This window comes from Lonchura striata, chromosome 13, assembly GCF_046129695.1.
Source record: "Lonchura striata isolate bLonStr1 chromosome 13, bLonStr1.mat, whole genome shotgun sequence".
Lineage (NCBI taxonomy): Eukaryota > Metazoa > Chordata > Aves > Passeriformes > Estrildidae > Lonchura > Lonchura striata.
Genome location: NC_134615.1, coordinates 2,623,636 through 2,640,049, shown reverse-complemented (window position 1 = coordinate 2,640,049; position 16,414 = coordinate 2,623,636). Strand labels below are relative to the sequence as shown.

Genomic DNA, 16,414 nt, shown 5'->3' with positions numbered 1-16,414 from the left:
AAGTTGTGTGCCACTGGGCCAGGTAGTTTGGTAATTGCCAAACTCTTGATGAGCTTTGTGCCTGCACTGAATGGATTTCTGAGCTCCTCTAAGTGCATGGGAAGGAAACCACAGAATCACAGTATGGTAAGGATGGAAGGGACCTTAAAGGTCATCTAGTCCCAAGGGCCCTGCCATAGGCAGGGACACCTCCCCCTAAACCAGGTCACTCCAAGCCCCATCCAGCCTGGCTCTGAACACTTTCGGGGCTGGAACCTCCACAACACTCCTGGGCAATATGCTTCAGTGTCTCACCACCCACACAGTAAAAAATTTCTTCCTAATATCTAACCTAAATTTCCTTTCTTTCAATTTATACCCATTACACCTTGGCCTATGACTACAGGACTTCAGAAACGTTTTTAACGCAGCAGACTGGTGGCTAAAATTAAAAACCAGCCCAAGGAACGGGTTAGAAATTGCAAGTCAGCCCCAAGGGATATCTCCTGAGGGAAGAGAAGGGTCCATATTTTCTCCTGCAGCATCAGGAGCTGGTTGCATCCAGCTCAGAGTCGGGGACTAGCACTGAGGCAGCCTGGAAAATGCAGTGTAACAGAGGGAATTATTGTACTGAAATGGACATCTCTCCCCAGGCCGTGAGAGCAGGCTGCCCCTGCACCTCAGAGGGGAAGGCCAAGGACCCTTGGTTGAACTCAGTTGTCCTTCAGTGAACCTTGGGAACATTCTTGTCAACAACCCCCACATCTGTGAGGTGAGCAGCAGGGCTTGGGATGGATCCTGATGGCTCCTGAGGCAGCAGCAAGGCTGGTGGAGCTGTGGAATTCCTGCCAACCTGGGCAGTTTTGAGCAGGGAATATTTGATGTACTGGTCAAATCTGGAGGGGTCAGAAAGGTGTGTCTGTTGTTCATGAAGCCCCAGTCCCTGCTTTTGGGCAGCCTTCCTTAGGGATCAGCTGGGAGGCTTCCTGCAAAACAACCCCTTGGCACATGAGAGCAACAGCGGGTCAGACAGCTGCACCTTCAGAGGCTTTTGTGGCAGTGCCTGACACAAGGCACCTTTGTACTGGGCTGTTGAGAAGCAGCTGGAACAAACTGGCTGCGTTTGGACTCCAGTCCACTGCAAACAGCTTCCAGTCAAGTGTCTGCTGCTCATTCCTGGAAGCCACAGGAAAGCCATCCAGCCTCCTGGCTCAGTGCTGGCCCTTGCAAAGGGCTTGGGAATTCTTCCCCTTGCTGACCAATCCCTCACCACGCTTTGGCCTTAGTGTATTTCTGACTCTAGAAAGAGAAACGTGTTCTTGGGAATAAAGCAAAGGATTTTTCTACCTATTTTCCTCCCCTGACAATGGTATCAAGTTTACAAAAAAATCATGAGAGAGCAACTGAAAGAGGTAGAAAATGAAGCACTGCCTCATGCCAGACACTTTCAAAAGCCTGGCTGGGGAAGGCAAAGACACACAGATTTTTCTTACCAAAAGGTGGTGCTGTCTATATATTTAGACACTGATGCCTCCTAATCAATGTATTGTTTTCATGGTGTGAGAAAAGGTGAATGAGTAGATGGTACTGTTGGAGCTGTGCTCGCTGGGGCAGCAGCAGCTCTGTGGTAATTCACTACGCAGCTGCAGTCACCCCATGTTGCTGTCAGGGCCAGGTCTGAATGAGCTTGGTGGTGCTGACCAGAGGTGACTGCTCTGTGTCCATGGGATAACCCCAGGGTGACTGCAGTTATGTGGAGTTACCAGGGCTTTGCATGAAAACCCAAAGGCAGAGCTTGTCCTGTTGTATCTTTTAACTTCTGCCGTTCAGCAGCACATAGCACCTTCTGCCATTTCTGGGTCTTAATTGCATCATTAGAAAATAACTCTCACAAAAAGGCAAGATTCCATGTATATTTCCATTTTGCTTTCTTGCTGCTGCAGGTGAAGCTGATTAACCAAGGAGCTATTAATGCTCCCTTCACCTGTATTCCTTCAACTACAAATGTGGGCTTCTTCAAGTTTGCACCTGAGGAGGGCATCATTACACCAGGCGAGATCCAAACTATTCAGATCTCCTTCAGTGCCACCGTGCTGGGGAGGTTTGAGGAAGAAGTCCGGTTCAGTGTGGCTGGATCTCCTGTGCCTGCAATCCTGACCATCAAGTAAGGACTGTGGGAGCTTGGTGGGCACATCTGGGACATCCCCCACCTTCCTCATTTGGGGGCTGAGCAGAGAAAAAAGGTGTTTCCTGAGGTCTTAATCTCTGCTCTGATCCTGGAGTTACCTTAGTGTGAGGATGCTTCCTGTCCTGTGTGGTACCCAGGAGCTGGAATGACTCTTCCCTGCAGGGATCTTCCTCTGCCTTGGGCCATGGCAGGCAGTGGGATGGATCAGCTTTGGGCAGTAGCTGCTCTGGGATGTCCCCCTGAACAGCCAGCAAGGCCCCCAGGGCTTTGGAGGTGGGCCAGCCTGGGTGATTCTGCACCAGCAGCAGTGTTTGTAAAAACTTGTGTTAATAATCCATCCCAGATGGGCAGCAGCAGCAGCCTCACCTCACCTCTCACAGCCATGCTGTGGGGCACAAGCCGTGCTCCCAGCTCCTGTGCAGAGAGTGCCCTGGTAGCTCCTTTCCACAGCTAGGAAAGGGCTGATGTGGGAGACAGGGAACTGTGCAGCAGGAACTGTGCCAAGGACAGGGGCGTCATCCCATGGGCTGGTGCCATGGCAAGAGATAATCCTGGCCCAGCAAAAGGGAGAAGGGCTGATACGAGGGGAGGCAGAGCTCAGTCCTCAGCACCACAGCAGCATGAGGGCTTGTCCCTGCTAGCCTGAGCCATGTGCTGCTAGGATCATGTAGGGTAAGCCAGGAGAGTTGATGCTGGCTGCTCTGGAGCTTTGGAGCTGGGCTGCTGCTCTTGGGAGGCACTGGGTCAAGGCAGTAAAGAAATTAAAGCAATCTGCAGTCAATTATACCAATAAGGGAGATGGATTAAAAAGAGCAAGAAAGTTACTACTTAGCAAGAGAAAAGTGGTGAGTAGGTCTGCCTATAGTAGATAAACAATCATGCTAGCTTTGTTTTTGGAGGAAAAGTGATGCTTTTTTATTTTGGAAATCAAGAGGGAACCTTTGACCATCAAATAATTGATGCTCCTCTGTCCCTCCCCCAGATTGCTCATGGGATTTTATTACATAAGCAGCTTTCTCCTTGAGCAAGGGCAGGTGTCTCTTGTTGAGAGGTGTAGAGCAGAGCCAGTGGCAGTCCTGTGAACACAATAGGAGGCACAGTTCACTGGTCCTTGATTTTTAACCAGAAGGCAGAGTGGGCATTGATTGGCATCTGCCATGAAATAAACTCGTGAGTGTTGTGCAGCTTCAAGTGCTGATTTTCAGTTGGTGACTTTTGGAGTCTGTCTGCTGAGGTCAAGGACAGGTGAGGTGCTGTGCTAGATGCAGGACACCCTTGTTTGGTTGTTGAAGCTATTGCTCTTGGCTGTGCCAGCTGGTGCACTGCTGACAAGCTGCTCCTTTCCTCTAGGATTCATCTGTCCACTGCGTAGAACTGTTGCTGCTCTTTTCAGAGGCTGTTTGGGGCTCCCCTGGATTCCTGTCTCAAAACTGTCTGTAATAATTGCATGGGTCAAACTCTCCTGAGAAAGCTCCTCCATGGGAGCAGCAGTTCCAGCTCAGAAGTAGCAAAGCAGGGAACTTGTGGTTGGAAAGGCTGGTTACAGAAGTTTGTGGAGGCACCTTTATGTCCATCACTTTACAGATGGGGAAACTGAGGCACAGGGCAATGTCTGGGTGTGTGTTCAGGGTCCTTCATGGGGCCACCAGCAACCATGGGGCTTTTCCTGCCTGCCCTGAGCCCAAAGCCCCATCAGTGGCTGTTGGCTGCTGGCCACTTGGCTTTAGCTGCCTCCTGTCCACAGGGGCCCTGTGCCGAGTACATGGTGGTGTGTTGATTTGAGCCCCGCAGTGCCCTGACACCAGGTTTTATGCCCCCAAGCCACAACACTGGACCTTTGCAATTCCCTTTAACCAAGCCATGTCCTCCTCTGTCCTCGCCATTGCAGGGGCAATGTGACTCGACCAACTTTACACTTCGACCTCGATGAGCTCAGCTTCGGGGACATCTCCTTTGGTGAGTGTTCCCTGGGCTGGGACACAGCGTGAGGGATCTGTGTGTTCCACAATGGAGCACTTGAACATCCAAAGCATCCCTCGCTCTTGTTCTGCCACAGCAGCCTCTTCAGGGTGTGAACTCCAGGGCTGGTGCCTCAGGTAGCATTCTGCCATTGTGAGATCTAATAGAACCAAGGCATAGAAAGTCAGTATTTTCTGGTGTCTCTGTCCTGCTTTAAAAGGCAGATGTCTGCCAAAGAAGGTGGGAATCCTCCTGGAATGGAAAGATGACCCCCTCCCCCCAAATTATTATACCTCTGAAATTACAGGGCTCACAGACAAAAACATGGGAAAAGGAATAGCAGTTCTTTACTAGAATATATCAGCACAAACAACACCACAATAAGCAGAAGTTTCCAACCTGTCAAACAGTGTTTTTCCCCTCTGGTGTAATTATGATCACAGCAGGAGGAGGTGAAGGCTCTGGCAGGGCAGTGATCCCCTCCCAGCCGGCACTGGCAGGGCAGGAAGGAAGGAAGGAAATGGGAAATGCTCCTTTTGCAAACTCACGGGCAGAGGGAATCTGGGCACTGCCCAGCAGCAGCAGGCAGGAGCGGGGAAGGCAGGCAGGCTGGATCCCAGCGCTGAGCCGCAGCCCAGGGCAGTCCCGGGCCAAGCACACAACCTCCCGCAGCAGCAGCAGCAGCCGACCTTCGATCCCGAGCGGGAGGAAGGGAAGCTCCGCTCCCTGCCGAACCTCGGCTCCGGCCTCACAGCCGCCCACGGCATCACGCCACAACTCCCAAAAACTCCGAACGGAGAAGCCCACCCCCAGAGCCAAAACCCCCCACGACCCCTATCCCCCCTCTTCACTACGAAGCCTAAACCCGTAATAATGATTTTCATTAACTTTTTAAGAAAACTAATTGCCTTTCCTGAGCTGCTTCTTCTCCACCCTGCATCACCACTGAGGAACTTGTTAAGTTGCCTTTTGAATAAATGAAACAAGAAAGGCAACAGGTAGAAATATGGTTCTGAAACAAGAGATTCATCCTGCTTGTTCCGATTTAATTCCTAAAGTCTCTTTAGCTAAGGCAGCTGTTGTATCTTTACTTCTTTTTAACTGCTGGCTGTTGTCTGCATGTGGTGACCTCAGTCTCATTTGAGGTTTTGACATCTATGTTTGTCCTTTTTGTGCCTCCCTTGCCTCCCTGCTGGAGTCATTGCTGGAGCTGGCAGTGGTCACTGTTGATGGGCACAGAGAAGCTCTGGGCTGTACCTGCAGTTGTTGTTTCTCCCCATCTGTGTTCCAATGAGTCTGGGTGAGCAGGCCCAGGGAGAAGCCTCCTCCCCACAGGGCTGGCCAGCCCAGCCAGATGTCCACTGCAGAGCAGGTCATAGCTGCTGTCCAGGCTCTGCAGGACATCCCCACCATGCCTGGCTGGATCTGACTTTCCAGTACAGAAAGCAAATCTCAGAGCTAAAGTGGGGTAAGCCCTTGCAGGCAGCAATCACGGTGAGCAGCACGGGTGTGATGTCCCCGTTTGTTGGGTGAGGTGGGCCATGGTTCCTAATTGCTAATCTCAAAGCAAGGCTCGGGTTTGCCCCCAGCTGAGTGGGCTCTGAGCTGTCAAGTACTCAGTCTGTTTGGCCCAAACCAAGAGCTGCCTTAAGGGTCCTGCAAAGGAGAACTGCGTTAGGGTGCTTTGGATCACGTTCTAGTTCCTGACAGCATCCTCACTTTCTTTTGCTGTAGCCTCTTCTCAATGACGACTCACTGTTTATAGATCTTGAAAAGGGTGGGAGTGTTGGTAGCCTTAACAGGGAATTTTACAGCTTGAATTCTCAGAGTAAATCCTCGGTCTGGGTGCAGACCCATCACTGAGAAATAACTGGTGCTGGTTTGAGGCAGGTGAGGGAGCTCTTCCCCATCACAAAGAGAGAAGCTTGCAGTATTCAGCAGGGCTAGGAGTAGGCATTTTCAAGGCTGCAGTTTGGAATCAGTGTCAAAGGCAATTAAGTGATGATGAATTCTTCCTGCAGCTTCTCAGTGAGCTGTAGTTCAGGCAATAAAGAGCTAAACTCCAGTCACACTTTCATCTTACCGGGATATTCACCCCAAGGGTTATGTCATAATTGGTGCCTAAATGGATATTTGTGTCCTTTCCTAGGCTTTCCCTACACCCAGAGCTGTCGCTTGACTAACACCTCCTCGGTGCCAGTGACATTCAAGCTCCGCGTGTTGGATGATGGCACCCAGCCTGCTGTGAACGTGTTTGATCAGATACACAGCAACAGTGACCCATCCTGGAGGGAGGGAATTCGTTTTTATGTGGAGCCAAAGGAGTTTACAATGAATCCCAGCCAAGGGACCATCCTGCCCCAGGGACACCAGGATATCGAGGTATGGGAAGAGCCCAGCCACAGACACTTCAGCATCAGGGCTGATGCTTCCCTGGAGTGTGGGAGGGCTTTAGCTCTGGTGCCAGCTTTGAGCACTTGGAGCCCTGTGTGAGTGAGAGATCTGCACTGGTGAAAGGCCTCTGCTGGCTGGCTTCCTTGGGATGTTCCTCAAGGAGCACCGTGTTGTTTCCAAAATCACAAGCTGAGATCACATACCATATGGTCAAGTACTGAAGCCATTCTTGTGCTTTTTGAGAGAGATTTCTTTGACTGCAAGTGGGCAGAGGGAGGATGAGGACAGAAGGTGGCTGTTAGAGGAATGTCATTGTAAAAAGCAGTTTGCTTCTCGGTCTCATTTCCCTTCTCCTGGGGAGCAGAATGATTTGTGCTCACTGCAGGGAACTCCAGTGGAGACAAAAAAATGCAGCCATGAACTGCCCAGCACCTGCTGGGCCCCACTTTGCCCTCAGCTTCCTGCTGTAGAGCTGAACTCATTCTGTTCAAGTCAGATTTCCTCTGCATTTATGTCATTGCAGTCAGATGAAAAATTGGCCTCTTAATTTGAATACAGTGGTCCATAGAGCTTTAGTCTAATGTTTTAATTTGGCTGACCTATGCCCTGATACCAAGGTGTGTTTAACAAATCTGGTCTTGCCAGAAGACTTTTGCTACTCTGAGACTGTGCTCTACACATGGGCCAGCAGAAGAATAAAGGCAAAATCTGCCCTTTCCTTACCATGAAACAAGAGCTGGAGGATATCACACGTGGGTAATGAGCTTTTGTAAGGAAGAATTCACTGCTCTTCTCTTCCACCAGGTGACCCTGTGTTCCAACACAGTGATGGAATTCTGTCGGAGAATGCTGGTGGACCTGGAGGGTGTTGGCGAGGGAGTGGCATCACTGGTCATCACAGCCAGGTACCAGCCCTTCCCTGGCCTCCCCCAGCCGCTGCCTTGCATGGGGTTTGCTGGCTGGAGCTCCCAAGGAGAAGTGCTGTCTAATGACCTCCTGTTGTGCCCAGCTGGACATGAGAACAGCGGTGCTTGGACATCAGCCTGTGCTGAAAAGCACCCCTGCTCACTGCCCAGCACGGTCCTGGGCCCTTTTCTAAAGGGATCAGGAATGATAAATTTTATTGGTCTGGGTTTTGGTGCTTGAGCTGGAGCAAATTTCCTGAGGCCTCCTCTCCTTCTTCCTGCAAGAGGTGGAGTTGTGCTGGTTGTGACCACCCTGCACTGGTTTGGGACACACCAAGCAGCCTGCTGAGAGTCAGGGTCTGGTTCTGTCAATGAGGGACATGGCAGGGGGAAGTGGCTCACAGCAAGAGTGGTGAAGGCAAGGTCTTAGGAGGGGAAAACAGCCCTTGATGAGGCAGGTCAGCTCTAGTTTTCCTCCTTCCTCTGCTTCCTGTTTTGAGCTTTAATGTTCTCAGACTCGACCCAAAAGTCGTTCTTGCTGCAGCAGAATTCCATCCTGCTATGCTGCTCTGGCTGTCATTTAATGACAGGAGGGATGCAGTTCCCTGGTGCTGTTCCCTGTTCCGGGCAGAGCCAGTCAGTGCCTGGGCTGCCATTTTGTCAAGCAAGTGTAACTGGGGACAGTCAGTGCATGGAGCTGTGGAGTGAGGGACCGAGGGAGCTGTAGGACCTGGGAGGGGAGATCACCCACTCTGCAGGGCAGGGTGTGTCTCGTACCCTCCAAGGCTGGGGCAAACAGCTGAGTTCTCAAGCAGGGCAGCAGCACCGTGGGAGAGAAGAGAACAATTTTTACTGAGATGCTAGAGTTGTGTGTTCCTTGAGCCCTAGTGAGCACTGATCCTTGTTGAGAAGGCTTCCCCAGAGATCACTGGGACTGTTACAGGAGTCCTTGCAAGCCCCCTTGGGAAAGGAGGAGCTGAGGCAGCCCCTGCGGAACAAAGTGCTCTGCCTGGGGCAGTTGGCAGCCTCTGGCGCTGCCGCTCAGGGTTTACCCCTCCTTTACAAGACATGTTTGAGCAGGAAGACTTTGAAGGCAATTTACCACTGTAGGGTTGTTAAATGTCCGTTTGACAGTGACAAATGTGTTATGCTCCATTTCACAATCTTTGGGGGTAAACATTCTCCATTCTCTCAGTGTCTCATTGCCCGGGGTCATCTTTTGCCCAGGTGTCTCGTTCCTGAGCTGCACGTGTACCCCCAAGTCCTGCTGTACGATGAGTGCCAGCCGAAGGTGCCATACCAGAGGAAGTTCCTCGTTGCAAATAGCACCAATCTTCCTGGCTGCTACGGGCTTATTCCCCAGGTTTGGCATCGCATCCACCTCCTCCTCCTCCTCCTCTCAAATATTATTGAGGAGATACTAGGGTAAAAAAGGGTTTGGATAAGGCCTTGCTGGTTTCTGTTCTGTCTTAAAGATCTGCTGAGAACAGGATCCTACCTGAATGTAAACTTCAGGATGTAGTTTAACTTCCTGAGGATAGTTGATGTTCCAGTCTTCAGGGTGTTTTCTTGTGGGCGATATTAGAGGGTTGTGAAAAGCTGCTGCATCCACAGACACCAGTGCCTGTGCTGGCAGCCTCCTTGCAGGAGCCCCTGAGAATGCTAAGCCTACAATTCTTGCATCTTGTTTGTGCCTTTTACCTTTGTCCTGGGGATGTTTAAAAATGTGTGTAAGTTGCTGTTGCGGTGGATGTTAAGGAGTCTAAAATTTCTTCAGAGGTCCCTCTGAAGCTGCATTTGATTCTGTCCCTGCCAGGAACGCAAGGAGGACTCTCCTGTGTTCTACTCCAGCCACAAACCCTGTGGGATTGTCCAGCCTCACAGCATTGCAGAGATTCCAGTTACAATTGAAGTCCAAACAGTGGGCAAGCATCGCACCAACGTTCTTATCGGCGTGTTTGGGGATGAGAGAAACCCACTGGTGAGTGCAAGGGGAGATGTGTGCCTTTGTGCAACTGCTCCTGGCAGGGTGCAAGGGTACAGGGATTCTCCTGGGGAAAACAGGCACAGGCTGCTGAGGAGGACAGGAGGGATCGGTGGCACAAACAGCTCACACCTTAGAGGTGGTAATCTCAGTGTCTGACACAGAAGGTAGTTCATCTAAGCAGGAATCAAGGATAATTTTAGTTAATTGTTCTTTAAAATGCTATTAACTTTGGAAACATCTGTTTTTAAATGTCATCTCTCTGAGCACAAAAGAGGATGTCAGACTTCTGGGAACCTTGAGCTTTCTGTAAAAGAAAAGAAAGCTGGCATTTGAAGAGTGGTTGCAAGGACTTAAACTTACATGTTTTAATATAAGACATGGAAATGATGGTGCCAAACATCTGAACCTGGGCCATTGTGGCACTGCATGTAAATCAGCAGAAAGGACAGGCAGTGCAGGCTGTGCCAGGGAGCCTGAAGTTTGAAAAAACAGTTGCTTTCAACTATCAGGCTGCTTACCTTAAAGAGGAGGGTTTCTCCCCACCAGAATAACCAGTTGTTTAACTATCAGCCTGGTCTTAACTTGAGATTTCTTGCAAAGATTTTGCCTGTGGACCAACAATTTGTAGTTTAAAAGGTTCTCTTACCTTAATCCTTTTAAATTTGGAGGTGAATATGTATTTTTTTTTTCCCCCAAAAAGCCCAGCATTTCAGGTGAAGAGTGGTAGCTGTCCCTAAAGAAATAACTTGAGTGGAGTTGAGCTGGTTAAACTTTTTTAGCTTTCCCTGTTGTGGTTTGTTTTGTTTTTTTGAGGTTTTTTTTTTTTTTTTTTTTTTTTTTTAATCTTTCTTGCCTGCTTCCTGGAATAGAGATCAGAATTACGGAGCTCTGGACAGCTGGCAAAAATCTACCCAAGTCCAAGGCTGATAGAGTTTGGCAGAATCCCAGCACTACAGCCTACTTCTCGAAGTTTTACCCTCTTCAACAAAGGTCTCATCCCTAAAGACTTCAGGATAGACATTGTAAGTATCTGTGGGGCTGTTTTCCAGGGAAATAGACTGGTCAGTAGCAGCCATGACTTGGTTTTTAAATGTAAGATTTCCATATTGCCCTGTGTGAGAGGAGGCAAGATACTCCAATATTCTATCTGAGCGAGGCAAGAGGAACCTGGCTCTGGAGTGGTGTTAGCTGGGGCACCCCTCAATGAAATCAGTTGCAGAGATATTGGAGCAGAATTTAGTCTGGATTGTGTTGACAAGTTCTCCCTTAATTTTATCTTTTGTCTTTAGCTCTGATATCAAGAGAAACCTGTGGTCCTTTGCTCCCCAGAGAACATGGATTTCCCCATGGTTTCCCTGTTCCATCTTCACTTGCTTTGTGCCAGACTGCTGTTCATAGTAGAGAGCAGGGTGCGGGGTCTGTCCTCAGACTGCTCGTGGGGAGGCATTTTTCACACCTCCTGTGGGTCAGGCTAGCTGGGCTGTCCACACAAAGACATGTGGGGCTGTGCACCCCTGCAGCCTGTGATCTCTGTGCCATTGAAGAGCATCTTTGGGCACCAGCTGCAGAGAAAGGCAGTTTAATATTGGAGGCTGCAGAGGGCAGAAGGAGCTGGGGCTGCTCCCCTGGCAGGGGGAGCAGGGCTGGTGCAGCCAGGAAGGCCTTGTAGGCTGGGCCTGCGGCTGGGTGGGATGTTTGCTGGATGGGGAGATCCATGAGGGGCTTGAGGTTTGTTTTTCTTCATGCTGGGTGTGTTGGACTTGTGGGGTTGGTTAAAACCTGATACTAAGGACTTGTTTGTGGCTGTGGGTAAAGCATTAGGCCACGTGGGAGAGTCCAGCCACAGCCTCCTGGGCCAAGGAGGGGCATGAATTTTCCTCTTGCTGCTATTCCCGCTGTTTGGGGGATAAATGTAACCTCAAAGTGAGGGATTTTTCTAGGACAGCTTTCTCTAACTCCACAAGAGAATTCTGCTTTCAGCCTCTGCAGGGAGCAATGCACCTTGGCTGGGTGGTCGTGGTGTGTAAAGGATGGGTTTCACATGCTGGTAGCAGGGAGCTGTGTCTGCACAGCTGTGCTGGTGCAAGGCCTTTCCTCCCTTCTTTGGGCAGCTTCCAGCTCTTTTACCCAATATGTGAAATCCATGAAAAACCAGATGACAAGAGTTTTAGGGAAGAGTGAGCCGTGCCCACAGAGCACATATTGTCCAGTTTTCTTTCTGCTTCCTGTTTTCCTGCTCTGCTCTTACCATTTGGAGATGACTTTTCCAAAGCAGAGGGTACTGGGGCACCTCTCTACAGCTGATGATTGGTGGGAAGTGAGGGCTTCAGTCATTTAGGGGATGTTGAGAAGCACTGATGGCCCCTTGGGAAAGAATAGTTTGGTGCTGGGGATTTGCACAACTGGTTTTGCAGAGATATTCTTCAGGCTCTCAGCATTATCCTCCAGCTGTGTGGTTTCTGGAGTGGGATTGGAGCAGTCCTGGCTTCCTCTGGCCTTGAGCCTTTGTGAGAAGCCAGGAGAGAGAAAGCAGCTTTCCTTGGCACACACTCCAGAGAAAGACTGGGGAAGGAACACTCTCCTGAGGATAAGCATCCCTTGGGTTGGGCAGAACTGGGTTAATTAGGTGAGTCCGTTAAAGGAGGGGAAAAGACAAGTTGTAGGAGCTCTGCTGTTGCCCAATACTCTATTTTAGGGATTTTAAGCCTTTATGATTTTTATCATCCCCTCTTTAGTCTTTTTTTCCACAAGACACCAGGGTGTATGGTTCCCATCCTAAATGCATATTATGCTTGTCTTACAGCCTTGCAAACCCCATTGTTACACCATTGAACCCAGAGAAGGAGTGATCCCTGCTAGGGGTCAGGTGCCTGTGACTGTCACAGCAACCCTGGATGACACTGGACTCTTTGCTGACACTATCCAGCTGTTCACTGGGGACAGCCTTTGGACTGCCTGTCGGCTGGTGGCTTTGGGCACTGGCAGCACAATTGTCATAGACAAACCATTTGCCCCAGAGCTCAACCTGGGATACCAATTCAGGTAGGAGATCTCTCCACTCCCACCTCTGCTCCTGTCTCAACAAGGAGCAGTTTTGCTGTAGTCCTTCAGGCAAGGTCTTCAGTGTCCAAAGCCCTGACTCCCTGAAGGCAGAGAGATTCCTTTAGAAACCTGTGATGGCCAGTTGAGAGTTGTTGGACACCCTCAAAAGCCACTGTCAGAGAAACAAGTTGCTAAATTGCCATTGAATTTTCTTTAGTTCTAGTGTCTTGATTATTACTTGATCAAGTGAGGACATAAATGTCTGTCAGCAGGACAGTGAGTAATGATCAAGTGATGATGGCAGGCTCACAAAAGGTTCCTGAAATGGTGCCCAGATGAGGTGGTCCCTCCTTGTGGCTGAGGGACCAAGGGAAGATGGCATCACACCAAAATGGCATGCAGGGGCCCCGGGAACAAAGAGACAGGAGGGTGACAGTTCCCACCGGGAAGGCAGGAACCCACAGAGCAGTCCCAGAGGCAGATGGAAACTCTCTGGTTTGTGTGGGGTCTGCACCGCTGCTTCCTCACGCTGTTCATGGGCTCTGCTGCTGCCCTGCTCTGCCCAGGACCTCGCTCAATTTTTCACTGCCAGCAGAGTTTGCAAAGTTCACTTCCAAACAGTTTCTTATTGCAAAATGAAGTTTCTACAGATGGCTACCAGTGCAAAACCAAGGCTGCTACCAACGAGAGAGGCCCTGCTTCCCTGGTTTCCTCTCCTGGAGCAGGCAGACAATTTTTATATCAGCTTACTGGGATCATCCAGAAACTACCTCTGAGCTGGCTTTTGGGAATGCCTGCAATCATACCCCCACACACAAAGTCCCCAAGTGCAGGATCTCAAAACTCAGTTACAGTTTTGGGCACAGATTAATACAAAGTACAGCAACAGTATGAATCACCCCAGAACAAACATTTTGGAGGAAAACACCAGGTCCTGTTAGCCTTGCCTGGAAAATGCTACATTACCATTATAAACATATTTCTCTTTGCAATAATGACATCAGAAGGGCAGCTTATCAGATACTATTTCTGGTCCACATTAAGAGCTGGAAATGAAGACCTTCTCCAAGCTATTAACACCTCAGGTTGCTCACTGGGAGCAATCTGATGACCAGGGAAATAGCTATTCCCATAATATTTTCCATCCTGCCTTCTATTCTAGCTTCCTTCCCTGTATTCATCGGTTCAAAGTGACAAACGGTGGCCACCATTTCTATCAGCTCTTCTGGAGCGTGGGATGCTACAGCCCACCTGAGGAGGGGGGCCAGGGCATCTCAGCCCTCAGTAGCCCCAAAGATGATTCCCAGAGCCCCAAACGTGCCGCCCCCATGTTTGCGCTGGAGCCACCGTTGATGAAACTGCAGCCAGGCGAGTCTGCGGACCTGGTGCTGCGAGGCTTCTCCCGCGTCGCACAGGTGAGGTGCCCCCAGGGGCTGAGCCTGGGTAACCATCAGATCCCCTCTCCTGGGCTTGCTCCACAGTCCCTCGACGTTAGCCTGGGGAAATGAGCAGGGGCCTTCAAGAAACTGGTTTAAGACCACACGTTTCTGTGGCAGCACCAGCTGCTTTCCCTGCTGGCCACCCCCAGACCAGCTAAGACTTTATTGTGATTCCACAGCTACCAGAACCCAGTGCTGATACCAAAGTAGGGCTGGAAGGAAATACTGCTCTTTTGGGGCAAACAGCATTGCATGCTTAGTCAGCAAAGAAGGGCAGAGAAATAAATTACACTTAGACTAGGAGCCCAAAAAGAAAGTGAATTAAACAAGTGCCAAGTGGTTATTGGGGTACAGTGTTGCAGACAATTGAGCACAGAATAAACAAGCTGCATCGCAGGAAGAAAAGGGGGCAGTGACCGTAACTCTGTGGCAGGAATGAGGCCTATGGTGGGTGCTGAGCCAATGTCGGGCATTTGCAGGGTGCCCTGCCACCACCCACTGGTGACAAGTGACTCTTGCATGCAGGAGGTGCAGGATTATGTGATGTGTGAAGCTGTCAGAGGGATAGCCAGCAGGAGAGAGAAGATAATAGAAACAGTCCTTATCTGCAAATATATTGATCCCTCCATAGAAATATCAGCCAGACAATTTTCTTTCCATGTGGAGAAGGTAAGTTTTGGGATTGCATCCTGGCATTTAACAGCATGGCTGAGGGGGTTGTGTGCTTGTGTTAAAACTCCTCTTTACCTTTCCTGAGACACTCTGTAAAGTAAGTGACAACACTTTTAGAGGTGAGACTGGTATTTAACTTCCCAAAGTAAAATTACAGCTGCACTGCCAAGGGGGATCGTGGCCGCTTCCAGAGAAATGCTACTTTCTTTGCTCACTGTAAAGGGAGGCTTTTGAGGATCCTCCAAGGCACGGTGATGTCTGTACACCGATGCTGTAAGGAAGCTGGGAAAAATGGAGATTCCTGTGAATTCCTCAGGCTGACAAGGAAAAACCCATCATCTCCTGTGTCTCTTTGCCTTCTTTGCTGTGCATTTCCCTAAGCTGCACCTGCTTCAGAGGACCCCCCATGTTGCTGTTGAGGCAGGACGGGAATGAGAAGACTGACTTAGAAGGCTGCTGAGAGTGAAACTCTCGTTTATTCAGAATACACTGCTCTTTTATACAGAGTTCTGTGAGGACCAGTTCCATTGGTCCTGAAGTGGAAACAACCCACCCCATTGGTGCAGAGTGCCTGACGCACAGTGATAGAACTTCACTATAAACAATGTGAACAAGAAGAGAGATAAAGAATTATTTACATTCTTCTCCAACTCTTTCCCAGGCTTCTGCCTGGTTAGAAACTCTCCATTTCTCTCTTTGACTGAATCTGAGACCCACACCCCCAGACATCCTGCAGCTGCAGTGATGATAACACTGAAGCAGAGCAGGTGCCCTTTAGTCTCTGGATTCCAACTCCAGCATCATCTTTCCCTCTCCTGCAAGTTGTCTGAAAAAGAGACAATGTTTCATCCTTTGGTTTCTGCAGTTTCAGGCCTCTCCTCTGGTTCCCAGGCTTCCACTGAAGTACAGAATCCCCCCTGGAACAGGCAGTTCAGATGTAATTAGAAGCTTTTCAGCTCTACCTGATTCTGCCTGGGTTCTGCTCGATGCCACACACACAAACTGATTTATTGCATGCTATGGCACAGCACCTGTTTGATGTCAGCACATCCAGAAGTAGTTTCCCAAAGTCTCTGGTTTCTCTAACCATGCAAGAAGCCCAGCACAATGCATAGACAGGAAAAAAGAGCCTAGGCTTTTATGAGGCTGCTAGAGCCAATAAGGTTGTGAGAAATGACTGTATGTGAGTGAAGACCATCTAGTGCTGTTCTGCCCAATAGAAGGACAAAACTGGAGACAAATGGTCTGGAGTCACTTTCTGCTTTAGATTTTGTTGAAGCAGCCACCTCCTCTCAGGGACGTATTCCCTCATCTGTACATGGGAGTGTTTCCCTGTCCCCCAGAGGATGCTGTGGTTTCTAAACATGAGAAGTATCTTTAAAGAAAAACCTCCTGGAAGAAAGGGTAATAAATAGAAAGGGTAAATAGAAATGTATGCGTTTCTGGGGCTGAAAAATGTGAGATGCAGCAGAAGCAGGAGGAGGTCTGTGCCTGGTTGAGGCTGTTTTTCCTTGTCTCCTGTTTCCATAGAAACCCAGTGATGACCTGACTCGGCAGTACCAGCCTTTGTCTTTAAAAAACACCTGCCTGCTGCCACTGGACCTTATGCTGGACTTGGAGCAGCCGTTCCTGGTCTGTGATGAGGACCAGCAGCCCCTCCCAGATGGCCAGGTGAGCAGCCCTGGACTCCTGCAGTGGGGTCTGAACGGGAGGGATGTGGTGGTGCCTTTCTGGTGCCTTTCAAGGGAGCTCCTTGGGTCAAGAAGTTCATTCTGCAGCATCAGCAGTGAGCTGGCCTGAGCTGCATCAGCGGAGCTGCTGAAGGAATCAAAATCTTTCCTGAATTGAG

The 16,414-nt window shown here is 49.7% G+C and overlaps 1 protein-coding gene across 1 annotated transcript in view; it reads left to right on the top strand.

Annotated features, from left to right (window-relative positions):
- The window catches only part of LOC110482787 (hydrocephalus-inducing protein), a 69,166-nt gene that overhangs the window by 16,278 nt on the left and 36,474 nt on the right, over positions 1–16,414 (top strand). The window contains exons 9-18 of the mRNA XM_077786248.1: positions 1,923–2,143; positions 4,056–4,123; positions 6,276–6,508; positions 7,325–7,425; positions 8,653–8,788; positions 9,242–9,406; positions 12,216–12,454; positions 13,617–13,869; positions 14,419–14,562; positions 16,096–16,236. Coding sequence (XP_077642374.1) covers positions 1,923–2,143; positions 4,056–4,123; positions 6,276–6,508; positions 7,325–7,425; positions 8,653–8,788; positions 9,242–9,406; positions 12,216–12,454; positions 13,617–13,869; positions 14,419–14,562; positions 16,096–16,236 — 1,701 coding nt within the window. The remainder of the gene's footprint in view (positions 1–1,922; positions 2,144–4,055; positions 4,124–6,275; positions 6,509–7,324; positions 7,426–8,652; positions 8,789–9,241; positions 9,407–12,215; positions 12,455–13,616; positions 13,870–14,418; positions 14,563–16,095; positions 16,237–16,414) is intronic.